Source organism: Penicillium nucicola (assembly GCF_028828085.1).
Source record: "Penicillium nucicola strain IBT 29836 chromosome Unknown utg000008l, whole genome shotgun sequence".
Lineage (NCBI taxonomy): Eukaryota > Fungi > Ascomycota > Eurotiomycetes > Eurotiales > Aspergillaceae > Penicillium > Penicillium nucicola.
In genome coordinates this window covers 1701076-1716647 of record NW_026643132.1, presented here as the reverse complement: position 1 = coordinate 1716647, position 15572 = coordinate 1701076, and the positions used below count along the sequence as shown (strand labels likewise).

Genomic DNA, 15572 nt, shown 5'->3' with positions numbered 1-15572 from the left:
ACAGGCTAAAAGTTGTTGGAATAGTAATTCCTTTTGTTCAAGCAAAGCATTTATTTTCATTCTGGACTTATATAAATAGCAAACGAGATAAACGGAAGCATGGGCATGTTGAAAGCCCCGAAGTCAAATGTCATGACCAACATAATGTTGAAACAGCCGGCCATTGATCACCATCCACCATTACTTTAACTCAACACTAGCATTCGCACTCAGCGAGAGCGGCGTCAAAGTAGCTAGACCAGCTCGCATCTCGGCATCTTCCAAAGTAAGGGTAGCATTCTTCCCACTTCCAATACTGAAAGCCCTCTTAACAGCCTTCCAGCCCTCAACAAGGATCAAGTACACAAGCGTGCATCCAAAGACAACACCCCACTCCCATGTGATAGCCTGGTGCTTGAAGACAAGCTGGTTGATGACCGGGATATAGATGACAGGAAATGCAATGACAAACCCAGCCATCACGGCCCAGAACAGGAATCTGTTATTCCAGACTGTAGGGAAGACGGAGAATGTTTTGGGATATCGAATTGGATCCATGTTGAACAGAGATCGAGAAAAGTGCTTTACTTCCCAGGCTGTGACGAGCAGGAGGAAGGTAAGCGTTGCATATGTAGTTGCCCGAGCGCGGAACACACTGTCGCAGGTTGGGTTATAGCCCGCGTTACACCCATCTCCTAGAGATGAAGTGCCCGTTCCGGCGGCGTATATCACACAGACAAACGCAACAAGGCACAAGGTTCCCATGAACGTTCCGTAGATCATTTTATCGACGATCAGTTCGCGAGTGAAAACGCCAATTCGAAGGTCGTGGGGTGGTCTGTACATGATATCAGGCTGGGCTTCTTCCAGACCGAGACCTACAGCCAGGAACGAAGATGTGACCAGATTAGCCCAGAGGATCTCGAGTGGAGATAAAGGGAAGACCGAGTCTCCGCCTTTATCTTTGAAAGCGAGCGCGATCAGAAGGAGGATGACCTGAGCAATGTTCGAGATGAGCAGGTGCATGAGGAACTTTTGGATGTTATCAAACAGTCGCCTGCCCTCCTCAACAGCCTTGACAATAGACGAAAAGTTATCATCTGTCAAGACCATATCGGCCGCCTCCTTGGCAACATCACTTCCGTTCTTCCCCATGGCGATACCAACATCTGCACGTTTAAGTGCAGGGGAGTCATTGACTCCGTCACCGGTCATAACACAGAATGCCTGACGGCGATGCATGGCATCTACCATTCGAACCTTGGTGGCAGGGCTACAACGGGCAATAACCAAGGGCAGGTCTTCGATAGCATCGATCTCGTCATCGCTCAGTTTATCGAATTCGTCTGCGGCCATAACCAGTCTGCTTTTTTTTACGGCAGCTGTGACACGATCGAGAATTCCGACTTCAGAGGCGATGGCTGTTGCTGTTTTGATGTGATCACCTGTCAGCATGTGTACGGTGATTCCGGCCATTTGGCATCGGCGTACTGCTGCGGCTGTTTCGACTCGCGGGGGATCATAGAGTCCGACTAGACCGCCGAATTGGAGGGTCGACTCGGCTGCAGGTCTGGTAGAAACTTCAGAGAGTTGGTCTGCGGGGACGGTTTTGTAGGCGATACACAGGACACGAAGACCCTCTCCTGCCATTCGATCGGCTGTGTCTCGGATTGTCTGTCTTCCATGTTCATCAATCTTTAGATGGGGGATGATAGTCTCCGGCGCTCCCTTGGTGTAGACTTCCATGGTCTGATTCCGAGAGTTATTGTAAACAACAGTCATCTTTTTGATAGCCGAATCAAATGGATATTCTGTATTCAATTGAAGCTGCCGGCTGGTCATAATGGAACTTTTCCCAAAATTAAACCGCAAAGCCAGGACATGAAGCGCAATCTCCGTAGGTTCACCAACTGCACTCCACACCTTGTTATCATGGTGCACAGTAGAAAGATTGCATAGAGAAATTGCTCGCAGGAAGGTATGCAAAGCAGGATGATCCTCAATGGGCCGAGTAGAGCTCCAATCGATCTCATCCAACTGCACAACTCCACTAGTCGGATCAAATGGATCCGTCGTCTGGCTCACAGTCAAAGTCCCAGCACCAGGAATCCAAGCCGAGCGCGCAATCATCTTGCCCTGGGTTAAAGTGCCAGTCTTGTCAGAGCAGATGTTCGTGACGCCCCCCACTGCCTCGAGACATTGGAGTTTGCGCACAATGACATTTCCTCTTGCCATAGCTTTTGTACCAACGGCAATGGTGATAGTAAGAACAGCAATCAATGATTCCGGGATGACAGCCACAGCAACACAAATGCCGTATATAAGGACTTCGCCTTGGACATCCCATAAATTGACCGAGAAAACGATGATGGCCAACAAGATCGCCAGTGCAAAAAGAAGAAGTGCAAATTTGCTCAGCTTTACTTGCAAGGGCGTGCCAACCAAGCCCAGGATGTTCATGACGGAATGCTTCACCCGTTTCCACACGCGAAGAAGAGGACCCGAGTCCCCGAGATCAGATTTGGTCTGTAGCAACTGAGCAATCTTTCCAACTTCGGTGTCCATGCCTATCGCAGTGACGATTCCCAATGCTCGACCTTGAGTGGTACTACAGCCCGAATAGGCCATGTTGGTACGATCGCCGATGGGGATATCACGCGCAGCAAGAGTGAGATGGGGAGTTTTGAGGATTGGAAGTGATTCGCCGGTCAGAAGTGCCTCGTCCATTGAGGCATTCATGCCGTCGAATAGGCGGATATCGGCGGGGACGATGTCGCCGACTGCTAGTTGGACGATATCTCCCACGACGAGGGATTCGGCTTTCACGGAGGCGATTCGACCGTCTCGGATTACTTTGCATATTGGCGCGGAGAGACGATGGAGTGAGAGGATTGTCTTTTCGGCTCTGTAGTCTTGGATAAATCTATGGCGGATTTATTAGTTCGGTCACTCCTTTATAGCAAGACTTGGGCTTCTTACCCAACAATTATGTTGAGAAGAATCACTGCAGTGATAACACCGCCTTCAATGTAATCATCTATTCCGAAGGATAGAGCCATGGTGATTAGGAGGACCTTGGTATATTTCAGCATTGATTGTTTTCGATGGCAATATGCTATGCTGAGGTACTCACTAGTGTCAGGCTGTTGGAAACCTGCCTTAGCAGTATCCCCCAGACGGAGACACTCTCCATTTCACGCACGGTATTCGGACCATCGCGCTCGAGGCGGGAGGCCGCTTCTGAGCAAGAGATGCCATTTCTGTTTGCTTTGTTAACAGTGTTCATATTCATAGATGGCAAGCCAACATACTGAAGATCAGTCCCGAGGAGTGTAGCGAGCTCAGTTGAATCTATGAGATGGGCGTTCTGGCCAGGTTCTTCTTTACAAGATGGTAGATCGACGGCGGGATGATCAGTCGTATACGAGATATATTTCTCGTCGGTAGCACAAGACCTAGTATCTAGGGAGTTGGCGACATTGGGCTTGGAGCTGGGTTCCGTATAACCACATATAGGAGGCTCCGTCGATTCCTCGACATCGAGAGTAGAATCTACGGTCACGCCCATTCAATAGGAGAGAAGGGAAGTGGGAGAAGTGGGAACGAGGTAGATGCTCTGAATCTAATATTGCTTCTGATACCCTGATGACTATACCCTGGGAAGAGGAACGGACTTCAAAGGCAGGAGACAAAGATAAGAAAGAGGCCGGTAGAAGGTGGAAGTGGCTTTTGGGCGTAGCTTTTGTAGGCAACTGGTCCCCAACATTGGCACATGGCCTACTTCATGTCAAACCGAAGGAGCGGATACGCCCAGTGAGGGGGTGTAATCATCTCGCGAGGCAGCGATTTCATTGGGGCAACCCATACAAGTGCACTCTTGGCTCCTAAGGCCCTTGGCGATAGCTGCTTGCGATCCCGGTTTGTAGACCACTTAGATCTTGGGACGCGGGGATTCTCTAGTGGGATTGGATGGTCTGCGAGTCCGGGGATAAGCCACACTTCATTGGGTTCTCGGCCATCGTGGCGTTCTATTCCTGGGGACGCCGGCGACGGTTTCGCGGAGCCCAGTACTTTGATACTCATAGGCGATATTCCTTGTTCCGAGGGAATCCCACTGGCGAAAGCATCGCTTCTCTATCGCAGGTGTACCAAACCTGAATTAGCACAGCCAGGCTGGGCATTCCAAGAGCTCGGCATCTTGGTACTGACACGTCCATTTATCGGGGGCGACCTATAGGAATCGTCAGCGGGGTTTAGCCTGATAACCCGATTCAGTTGGGTGCTTCCGGATGAAGGGCGAGATGTGGAAGTGAGCAGAAGTGCAGAAGAGAAGAAGAAGAGAAATGAACAAAAGAACAAAACAGCCATGGCCGTCCAGAGTAGATCGCATAGTAGAATCTCCAATGTGGACCAACCCAAGTCCAACCCTCAACAGCCAATCAAATCGGTCCAGTGATAAAAAATTGCGGGAAGCTTCATCTCTTCAAACAGAACAGCCAGAACAGCCAGAACAACAGCTTCTCTCTTCACCCATTACCTATTCAAGATGGTCGGCCCAACAGCATCTCTCTCGCAATTACACCGTGCCGATGGCTCCGCGTCATACAAATGCCCCGCCACCGGTTACAACATCCTGGGTGCCGTCAATGCCCCAGTCGAGCTTCCAGGACGCCGTGACGCATTGAAGCCTGAGGAGGCAACTGTGGAGGTCTTTGTCAAACCGGGTACTACCACCGCGGGTGTTGGAGAAAGATATGTCGAAGGAATTCTGCGCTCTGTGTTGGGCAAGGTGGTTCTGGGCCGCGAGAAAGGATTCCCTCGTCGTGGTGTTGTCCTCACCCTGGCCATCGTCGGTGGTGAAAACATCGAGCGCGGTGACGCTGTGAGTAGCTGACTTCTCTTTACGATGCGCTGTTCGGTTCGACTGACCTATATAGTATCTCACCATCCTCCCGGCACTTTTGCACGCTGGTTTGCTCTCCATGATCTCGGCCTCAGTCCCTCTTTCGATGACCTTTTCCGCGACTCTTCTCGGTGTAACCAAGTCCGGTGACATCGTGCGCGACCCCTCCCCCGCTGCTGCCAAAGCCGCCGTGTCTCTCCACGTCTTTGCGATCTCCTCCAAGGGTCACCTTCTCCTCAACGAAAGCCAAGGGCGGTTCGACTTTGACACTTGGGAGCTAGCCCACCAAAACGCTCTCACCATCTGTCAGGGTTCCTCCACGGGCTCCGATGGTGACGTGGACATGAGCGAAGGCAAGGACGGCAGCGGAATTGGCTTCATTCGGGAGGCAGTGGAAGACCAGATCTACAGTGACTACGTCTACAAGCTTGACTCGATCTGAGCACCGCAACGCGGAGAGTTAGAAGTGATATGGGCCGAGGCTACAATCCTCCTGAGCTGCTGTCACACCTGGTTCCTTACTTTCCACCCACATCCTCCCCAGGGATGCCACCTTTCCCACTCGACTGGGGGGTGCGACAGTCTCACCCTCAAGGTGCCTGAGCATGACACTCGATCGAGGCACCATCACCTGACTGTCGCTGCATGTACAACACACGCTTTGCCTAGCACAAGCGACAGCCCTGCAGAGGCTTGTTTGGGCTCCCCGGACCTGTGTGATCCGAAAAGAGCATGGTGAACCCCTGGGGGAACCACCCCTCGGTTACGTAGAGTTGAGGAATGAAGCGGTGAATGAAAATCAGGGAATGTCAGATCGTAAGTGAGCGATTTACGGGGCATCAAGACTCCATAGAAGTGTCCAGTGGACAAAAAACCAAATCCAGCCACTATCGACATGCAGTCACTATGCAACACTCTCCAATATCCGTACTGTAGAGAAGATAATTATAGACGTCAGCATCTGAGCGTAGCATGCATCCTCCCATGGATCCAGTGAGAGATCGACTATTGCGGGAAAGGGATTAATTCCACGGGTCTCTCTTTGTCGGGGAACTTTATCTTTCTCCAATGACTTCCTCTCATTCCTCTCATTTTCTCTTCCCAATTTATCCGTCAGTGGAAGACGCTAGAAACCATCGCTGACCCACGACAGATCTCAAGACGTCGGATCCGCAATCCCCGTTACATCCGAGTCTGGATTATTTTCTGACCTTTCTTATGGCGAGCCGCGATATCCCTCGGTCTGACAGTTCATCTCTTTCGTGCTCCCCTGCAGCACTCCTCCGCGACTATGCCCTTCACATAGAACCCTCTACCCATACCGAACAAGACATTCCTCCCACACCTTCACCCAAGACGGAGATCCAAGAGGAAGGCTTGTCGCTGCCTCTGACGCTACGACCCCTCCAAAAGGCCATTTCTCGGCCTCGGTCCACAAAAGCCCTCTCCACCGATTGCATCCCGCGACAGACCATCCTCAAAGCCCTGGCCTCGCGATCCTCGTTCAGCAAGAATTCAAACGCCATGTCGGCGAATTCGTGGTCGAATGTGATGAACAAATCCACCCAGGCTTCCCCGCCTTTCGATGAGCGACAGCGCCGCGGCAGCAATGCCTCTCAAAATCTCTCCACAGCCCTTTCCAACCTACAATTAAGCGGATACCTCGATCGATCGCCGGCAAGCGCGCGACTAGTATTGCAGTCGCCATGTTATTTCCACCAGCGGTTTGACGACGCCGTCAACATCAAGAAAGTGCTGGAGGAAATTGCTGATGACGAGTGGCTGTCCCATTCACGGCTAGTGCAGACGGCAACCGGAGTGCGTGAGGTGTCCAAGCAATTACAGCGCCGGCCCATCAAACGCGCTGTGCGAAACATCATGATTGTCACCAAGGCTCGGGATAATAGCTTGGTGCACTTGACCCGGGAAGTCACCGAGTGGTTGCTTTCAACGCCAAGATATGGGAACAAACAGGGTGTCAATGTCTATGTGGACGCGAAGCTGCGGAATTCGAAGCGCTTTGATGCACCGGGGCTCTTACAGAAAGACCCCATGTTTGCGCAGATGCTCCATTACTGGACCCCTGATCTGTGCTGGACTTCGCCCGATAAGTTTGACCTCGTCTTGACACTCGGTGGCGACGGGACCGTTCTTTTCACTTCGTGGCTCTTCCAGCGGGTGGTACCACCTGTGCTGTGCTTCTCATTGGGGAGCCTGGGCTTCCTGACAAACTTCGAATTCTCCAATTATAAATCACAATTAAATGGTGTCATGGGCGATGTTGGCATGCGAGTCAATCTCCGCATGCGATTTACATGCACTGTGTACCGGAAAGATCGGAGCAAAGGCGCAGAGGCCGGTGCGGTCGAGGAAGGCGAGCAGTTCGAAGTCTTGAACGAGCTGGTCATCGACCGCGGCCCATCTCCCTACGTCTCGAATCTGGAGCTTTATGCCGATGACGACCTTCTCACCGTCGTCCAAGCAGACGGCTGTATCTTCTCCACCCCGACCGGCTCAACCGCATACTCTCTCTCAGCTGGCGGCTCTCTTATGCACCCTTCCATCCCCGGCATCCTCCTCACACCCATCTGCCCCCACACCCTTTCCTTCCGCCCAATGGTCCTCTCAGACTCCCATCTCCTCCGCATCGCAGTCCCCAACACCTCCCGCTCAACTGCGTACTGCTCCTTCGACGGCAAAGGTCGCGTCGAGCTCCGCCAAGGCGACTATGTCACCGTCGAAGCAAGCCAGTACCCCTTCCCCACAGTCGTCTCCAACAACAACGAATGGTTCACAAGCGTCCAACGCGCTCTACGCTGGAACACCCGTGGCGCAATCCAAAAAGGCTGGGATGGCGGCGACGACGACCTCAGTCCTGAATCCAACGAAGACGAACAATGGGATATCGATACAGACGCCGGCGTCGGCGGTACAGATAGCGGTATCGGTCCCAGCGAAGACGGAGACGCATTGTCGCCCAACCCCATGCGTCGACAAATGAGCTTGCTCCATATGTGATCTCCAAGTGCATGTTAGCGATTTCCGGTTCCTTGTTTGCTCTATACCTTTATTATTCTTTTTCCTCGGGATCATCTACATTCTTATTCCTTCCCATCTGTCACTATCAGCGTCACAAGATTTGTTTGGCGTTCGGCTCACATTATGTCTATCTATCTTTTGCTTCTGCTTTTTTTCTTTTTTTTTAACCAAGCCCCGATTCCTGGCAGAATCATGTCTGCTTTCCTTCCTCATGACCATCTTACCATGTCAATAGATCATGACATGTTCCCTCTACGGCTGATAGAGTGCTTCGGCAAGTTCCTTTGATTGATTTTCTTACTCGAACTGTTATTTGATCTCGAGTTGTATGAACTCATATCTTAGCTTTGGATCTATTTACTCTCAAGGCATGGCTATCATATCGATTAACGGAACGTCCTTTTCGGTTATACGAATATTCTTCTTCCTTGAATATACATTCGGTCTCTATAACCACCTCCCAGCGCTTCCTATTATGGTACTTGAAACAAAACTGGCATCTCAGCTGCCTCCCTGATTAACGATACAACTACCTGGTCACATGCAACTATTCCATAACAAAACCCTAATCCACGCGCATCAGAGGGTATCAATATCACTAGCAAAAGATTCTTTCTTTTGATAGTTGGCATTCAGAATCCGACGCACGATTTCCTTAAAAGCTGTATGTTCTCTTTTTTTCTCTACCACCCACTAAATAGAGACTTAAGTCAGTACTCTGCACAAGTCTAACACATAACAAATGTGCACATGTGTGTGTACAGAATGTGGAATCCATTACTACAACGGGATTCCTGTGACGGGATTTCAAGACTGTAAACCAACCACTGAGACAAGAGAGACCGTGCGATAGGGCCACTTACGGTGTCTCAAGAAGGGGGGTCTCCATGTCAACAGTGCAAGTCCTTAAAGAGTCATAGACTCCTCCGATCTCCGAAACATAGCACCGTTCTGAGATCCACTATTTACTAACACTAGATTCTGGAAGTTCCTCGGGTCGTTCCAACATGCCTTAAGGGTACGTGGGACACTTTCCAGGATCTGGTTCCAGACGGGGCTCCCGAGATTGTGCATGACAAGCTATGCCCAGAGAAGAATGTGGCAAATAAGGTTATTCTATTGCATGTGTCACAGAGGGAAGACGACCACGAGTAACTTGATAGGCAGCTGCCAGTCTACATCTCCAGTAGTTATGAGCCACTATTCAAATCCTATCTTTTGAGTGAGCTCCGGGTCAACCATCAAGTTTTAAATCCTACAAGGTGTCTCAACGCACAGGAAACAGAAAGAGAATCTAGAATTTGGTACAGAGAACACTAAGTCTCGGCACGAACATGGCGTAGGGCCCAAGCCACCGGCCTTATACGGCACCGGGCCGACACAAAACGCGAGTATCTGGAGTGTCATGAACATTATCAATCCAGCGATAAAATAACTGAGCGATACGAGCTCATATGACAAACCAATCTCCTGGAATTGCGCCCAGTCTTATCTCAATTGCTTCTCTCCCCGCAAAGACGAATCGTTTGGTTTGTTGGTTGCGCGCCCCACAGCCATCGCGCAGACCTTCTCAATAGGGAAACCCTAACAGAACATCTATCTTATCACGCTGGGCCACTCCGGGGTGAAGTATGGGGGAGAGCGGTTGTTTCCGAGGGCTATAAGATGTTTCGTCTACCCCAAAGGCCGGCACTATTTGCTTGGTCTTGATCATTGTTCGTGACACACCATGTCGACTATAGAGGATGACCCGAAGGTGTTCCAGGGCACGCCACAGGAAGATGCCCGTCTTGAGAACTTGGGATATGAGCAAGGTGAGTCTGTCCAGGATACTGCTCGGACAGGACCAGCCGCTGACTGTCGCTGAAGAGCTCAAGAGATCGTTTGGTCTCGTGAGTATGATTGGATTTAGTTTCAGTGTGGTGACATCGTGAGTATCGGATCACTCCTGCATATCGGATCTGCATTGTATTGACAATATCTGAAGATGGACCGCACTGAGTGGTGTACTTATCGTCGGCGTGACCTCCGGTGGCCCTCCTGTTATGATCTTCAGTTTCATCGGCGTTAGTCTTCTAACGCTGGCCGTTGCTATTCCAATGGCAGAGATGTGCTCGATGTATCCTGTGGCCGGGGGTCAATACTCCTGGGTTGCGGCGCTGGCCCCTCCCAGTATAGCTCGGGGTCTATCCTACGTGACTGGATGGTTCATGCTGATTGGTATTGAGTCCTAAACTGTTTCCTCGTCACGCATGCTAATACCTATTCAGGTCTACTGGCCATGGGAGCCACCAATAACTCGATTGCCTCAAATTTCGTACTCGGAATGGCCAACCTCGTATTCCCCGAATACGAGATCCAAAGATGGCAAACCGTTCTAGTCGCCTACCTCGTCGCACTCCTCTCGGCAGCCGTCAATCTCTGGGGCTCACATTTACTGCACCGAATCTCGAAAGCCATTTTGATCTGGAACGTCGCATCCTTCGTTATAGTTACAGCCACAATCCTCGCCACAAACGACCACAAGCAGCCGGCATCCTTTGTATTCCAAGACTTCCAGAATGGAACTGGCTTTGGAACCGGCATGGCTGCCATCATCGGTGTCTTACAGGCCTGCTTCGGCATGTGCTGCTATGACGCGCCGTCACACATGACCGAGGAAATGAAATCGGCGTCCAAAGAGGCCCCCAAAGCTATTGTTCTGGCTGTGGTACTGGGTGCTGTTACCGGATTCATTTTCCTAGTCTCGCTTTGCTTCTGCATTGGCGATATCGAGTCCACAGCCGGCACGAGCACCGGCGTCCCTGTTATCCAGATCATCTATGACTCAACAGGCAACAAAGCCGCTACAGTCATCTTGTCAACTTTGATCTCGGTCATTGTCATTGTGGCTGGAAACAACATTCTCGCGGAGGGATCGCGTGCTGCGTATGCTTTTGCCAGAGATAACGGTCTTCCTTTCTCCAAGTTCTTCAGCAAGGTCGAAAACAAGACTCACGTTCCTGTCAATGCCGTCCTCCTCACTCTTGCAGTGCAGCTTGCGCTCGGTGCTATCGAGTTTGGCACAACCACCGGGTTCCAAACCGTCATTGCTATCTCAACAGAAGGTTTCTGTAAGTTACACTCTTCTCTCTCCCTTCACGCCTCCAATTAATTCCCCATCCCTCCTCAGATTTATCATACGCAATGGCTCTCATCAGTCGTCTGGCCGGATACTTCTCAGGCCATGTGACCAAACTCGACGGCCCATACTCGTTTTCCGTGCCGGTCTCCATCGCTCTCAATATCATTGGACTAGTGTTCCTTCTGTTTGCCGCGATTACGTTCAACTTCCCAGGCACGAATCCGGTTGATCCGCAATCTATGAATTATACCAGTGCTGCTGTTGGCGTTATTGGCGTCATCAGTCTTATCACCTGGCTGACTACAGGCCGGAAACAATTTTCTGGTCCTGGTAGTGTGCGGTTCATTAGTGGTGAGAATTCTGCGCAGGAGGTCGCTGGTGCAGATGCTTCTGCGAGTGAGAAGAAAAGTTGATTGGTTCTTTTATGGACACTTTTGTATAACTTAATTATATCTTGTATTTGGTACCGCCATATGTCTACCAATGTATTTATTGAACATATGTGGAATTTACATTGGAAATGACAGTTTGTTACATCTTGAAATTGAATTAAGCACCAGGGACGCGGGTTTATTTTTTGCTTCGATGAGGGCGCTGGCCCTTGAAGTGTCCAAGATGAACGGCTGACCCTGTCGTACATTATCCCTCTCGGGGTTCCATTCATACTACCTAATCATATTCATGATCAGTCCATTCATCATCCGTCTCTCTCTCCCACAGATCCTCATCGTTGATCGTTGGCTGTTTGACGGTGGTCGCGTTTTCGATCAATTCATCAATGCCCTCGATATATGACAATCGGGGCAGTTTCTCACGCTTCTCAGCGAGTAGATTCTCCAATTGCCTATCAAACACGCAGTCCGGAAGATCCCTAACCTGTGATTTCATCCCCTTTTCGTACCCATAGATGCAAAGCGTTTCCAAATTAACCGGGAGATAATCAACGAGAGAAAATGCTGCATCATCGACCTGGTCGGCACCGACTCCTCGTGACAGGTAGTAGAGGGTATGAATTCCGATACTCAGTTCCCTCAAATTCGTAAGCCCACGAAGAGAGCAAGGCGAGCCCTGCTCCCGCTGGACCGTTCCGACTTCCTGCTGATAGGCGGGTTGATGCAGAGAACCGAGACTGGGGTCGAATGTCACCTCCAGTGGGGTTTCAGCCTCGACATCCAAATCCAGAGTGATCAAAGAATCGGCGTGCAAGAGGAGCGCCCGGAAGACGTGATCTGGACTGAACATGCTTAGCATGCCATCCATCGAGCCTCGGCCACCGACCGCATACGTAAACTCTTCCAGTCGTCTGGCTGACTCAATTATCCGCACTAGATAGTGGTAATCTACATTGGAGTTCCGAATGGTAATGCTGGTATAATTGGCGGATCGGGGCGGGGGCTCAATACTGGGCCTCTCCGTGCTCGTAACCGCGTCGACTCGGATGGATTCTACTGCTGGAAGTCGGCGTACTAGGCTGAGACTGCCGTATAGATCATAGGGCTGGTAATAGTACCAGCGATGGACTTTTGTGTCGGAATCGACAAGAAATCGAACCCGGCGAATATGATGCAGGAACGGCAGGGTCTCCAACGGGATACTATTCGCCCGGTCTAAGAAATGCTTAAAGAAATAATCACTTTTTCGAAGTGGAGCTCCATTGGCTTGGGCGGTTTTTTTTGGGATTTGCGAGGGTTCCTGGCCGAGAGGGCAGAAACTCAACGATTCCAATAGTGGCGAAACGCTGACCAGTAATGCTGCCAACGCCTGGGCGAGGAACGGAGCTCGTGGGTCATTATGGCTAAGCAAAATTAGAATCGAATAGAGGAAGAGGGGGGGGGAAGTCTTGAGGAAAGGGGAGGTACTCCATACTAGCCGGATTCTGTAGTAAGATATTGAGCATCTTCTCTTGTTCTTCCGGGGAACAAAATCCAGCCCGCTTGATCGCCGCAGCCAGGCGAACCTGGTCCTTTGGTCGGAGGGACCGTTGCGGCGGTTTGACTGTATATGACTGCACAGACCCATAATCTAGTGATGGGGATCGGTTCAGCTCTATATAGCGAACGTAACCCCCATAGCGAGGGGTTTTAAGGATCGATCGAAGTATTTTGAAAGCTACTGCCAAGTCCAAGGGCTCTCGGAGTTTTAAGCGGCGGTATTTGCGCCGATTGGTCATGTCACAAAGCCGATGCCAACGGTGGCATTGTAGAGACAGCGCTGCTGCATCAGTGTGAGATGGCAGAAAAGATAAAATTCGTAGGAGACTTTCGTCTGGAAGAGATTGGAGAAACATATTCCATACTGGGAAGGTCCAGTCACATCAAACAATGTGTCTCGAAAGCAGTCTCCAGTAAAACGAAAAAATCAGTGCGTCAAGCGGAAAGCCACTCTGTAGTGGTTGGGTCCAGAGCGAATGAAAGGGGCGATGACTGCAAGAGAGACGAGTTGATGGCAGGGGATGAGACAGGAGGTCAAAAGGCCGAGGTCAAGGCTATTATAGAGGTTGAGGGTTTATTGGCGCTAAACCGGGAAGGGCAGAATTAGCCACAAACAATAATTCACAGGTCCATATTCCCATACAGTAGCATGTGTAAAAAGAATTACGAGTTTAGGGTGAAGGACGCCTTTCTCTTAATGTACATAGACTAAGAGATTTGACCTAATATTGTTAAGCTGATCGATGGGCAACATCAATATAATGAACAGATTCCAAATATATGAGCAATGTCCGTTGACTTATTAACTTAATACCGATCCTGAACCTGGATTCTAGGTCAGCGATTAATTCCATCATTCCAATTGGGGTAGCTCATACCATGTAGTCTATTTTTCGATTCCCTTCAAACCAGGCTTGGTTAGCTTGCTGTACTGCTCTTTCACTGACTCGCTTTCCAATGAAAACATTATAGGATATAAAAGACTATCTACTACTAAGTTATAATCTAGAAATATCTATTAGGCACATGTCTATAAAAATCTTAACTATTTATATATCGTTCTCTACCTTCCTACGTTCCCAGTAATATCCAAACCCTTTTTGTAAAATAAAACCCATTCATTATCCTCATATCCACCGCTTCCATTGTAACAAAAACCTTCCCTGGACCGAAAATCGACGAACAAATTTTATCCAAGGGAAGCAAGTAAGCTGACGAGCCGCCAGCTCATATAGACTGTTTATTGGCACTCTCATGAATCCGTAATACAGGTTTCGTGCAATAGCTGCTACCCTCAATGTAAGTAGATCAATCATGCCCATGAATCCCATCCTGCTACGCATGCTAATATTATCAACACTCCGTTGATCCGCAGGGTTATCGGATGCCTGCATAATAAATTGCAAGCACTTTCCATCAAGAACAAGACATGCCGTAATTGGGGTACGTCATGGCCGACTTCAACCCCAGTGATTTGAAATATGCATTGAAATCCACACGGATCTGGTCCCATGACGTCCCATCCCAGCGCTCTTGATCATCATAAATGATTCTCTTATGCGTCTCCTTGATAATAGTTTCGGGAAAGGATCTTGGCCCACGTACCGCTCTGCATCGACGTAATCGATCCCCCCAATTAATATAACGGGTAATCTTGCCGAGGCAAGAGGTCCATACTTTATCTGATTCCAGGGTATAAACAGTGCGGTAAATAATGAAACCCTAGGGCCAGTTGGGAGCCTGACGACTGGGCCTACCATAGCCAATTGATAGGAGCTGGTCTAGTAGTCCCTGTTGTAAGACCTGCCTTAGGCTGATAGGTTTTGCCCGGGTGTTTAGATTTTAACTTATATAAGATTAGTGGTTGGATAAGTTAGCAGATTCTACGCTGATTCTAGGGATCAGTATTTAGTCAATTCTTGTCACAATATCATCATTTTTAAATACGCTTTTAATAGATTGTCTACTTAAACTCCCAGACTAAGCATAGTCTTATAATTTTGAACCACCTACAAACTAGGGTTTATGACATAAAACCTGCGTAACTACCTAATACGATACTTCGCCACTTAGAACATAAGTTAATATCCAGCGAAGATCCCTGAACCGGGCTAGTCGAGCCTCGTCTTATAGGCACGATAGTTAACTTTAATTGAATGTTCCAAATTACGAGTTACATGACCTAAGTGTGACACGACGCGGCCCTAAGTGTCGAGCCGAATTGTCACCTGGTTGTATAGCCCTCGACGCCTTGCTCTTCAGCGGATTTACAGCAAGCCAGATTCGATAGGGATTCCTCATCAAAATGTACGGTGACTCACTTCATCGAAAGATTCAACGCATGGAAGTATATTCCCTTGGTCATAGGCTTCCTTTCGTCTTTATCTAGGATGACATCCTCCTTTGCATGAGCGCCACACACATGGCAGCTCTCGGCCAGTTATTTTCGGCGCTTCTCTTTGATGATCTTATCATTTTGTGCAACGAAGAGGCTTCTCCTCATAGCTGGATAAGATCACAACATGATGCCCAAAAAAGTCAAAATCGCTGAATCGTAGAAAACAGGGAAATCTATACAAGATAGCGGCTCAGAGCA

At 49.5% G+C, this 15572-nt stretch overlaps 5 protein-coding genes across 5 annotated transcripts; 3 read left to right on the top strand and 2 right to left on the bottom strand.

The window, feature by feature from the left end:
* Positions 1–180: 180 nt before the first annotated feature.
* On the bottom strand, positions 181–3547 carry N7511_008136 (putative potassium/sodium P-type ATPase; the record flags this gene model as incomplete). The annotated part of the gene is made up of 4 exons (XM_057130513.1): positions 181–2902; positions 2959–3053; positions 3113–3239; positions 3291–3547. 4 exons carry the CDS (start codon positions 3545–3547, stop codon positions 181–183), a joined length of 3201 nt encoding a protein of 1066 aa, XP_056982296.1.
* A 978-nt stretch (positions 3548–4525) lies between these two features.
* N7511_008135 (putative exosome complex subunit Rrp46) lies at positions 4526–5324 on the top strand (the record flags this gene model as incomplete). The annotated part of the gene is made up of 2 exons (XM_057130512.1): positions 4526–4861; positions 4917–5324. 2 exons carry the CDS (start codon positions 4526–4528, stop codon positions 5322–5324), a joined length of 744 nt encoding a protein of 247 aa, XP_056982295.1.
* A 776-nt stretch (positions 5325–6100) lies between these two features.
* On the top strand, positions 6101–7900 carry N7511_008134 (putative NAD+ kinase Utr1; the record flags this gene model as incomplete). Its single annotated transcript, XM_057130511.1, has 1 exon — positions 6101–7900. One exon carries the CDS (start codon positions 6101–6103, stop codon positions 7898–7900), a length of 1800 nt encoding a protein of 599 aa, XP_056982294.1.
* A 1750-nt stretch (positions 7901–9650) lies between these two features.
* N7511_008133 (putative GABA permease) lies at positions 9651–11458 on the top strand (the record flags this gene model as incomplete). The annotated part of the gene is made up of 5 exons (XM_057130510.1): positions 9651–9735; positions 9791–9851; positions 9909–10141; positions 10192–11034; positions 11094–11458. 5 exons carry the CDS (start codon positions 9651–9653, stop codon positions 11456–11458), a joined length of 1587 nt encoding a protein of 528 aa, XP_056982293.1.
* Positions 11459–11714: 256 nt separating this feature from the next.
* N7511_008132 (uncharacterized protein) lies at positions 11715–13215 on the bottom strand (the record flags this gene model as incomplete). The annotated part of the gene is made up of 2 exons (XM_057130509.1): positions 11715–12840; positions 12905–13215. The coding sequence occupies 2 exons, from the start codon at positions 13213–13215 to the stop codon at positions 11715–11717; spliced, it is 1437 nt and encodes a 478-aa protein (XP_056982292.1).
* Between the last annotated feature and the right edge of the window lie 2357 nt (positions 13216–15572).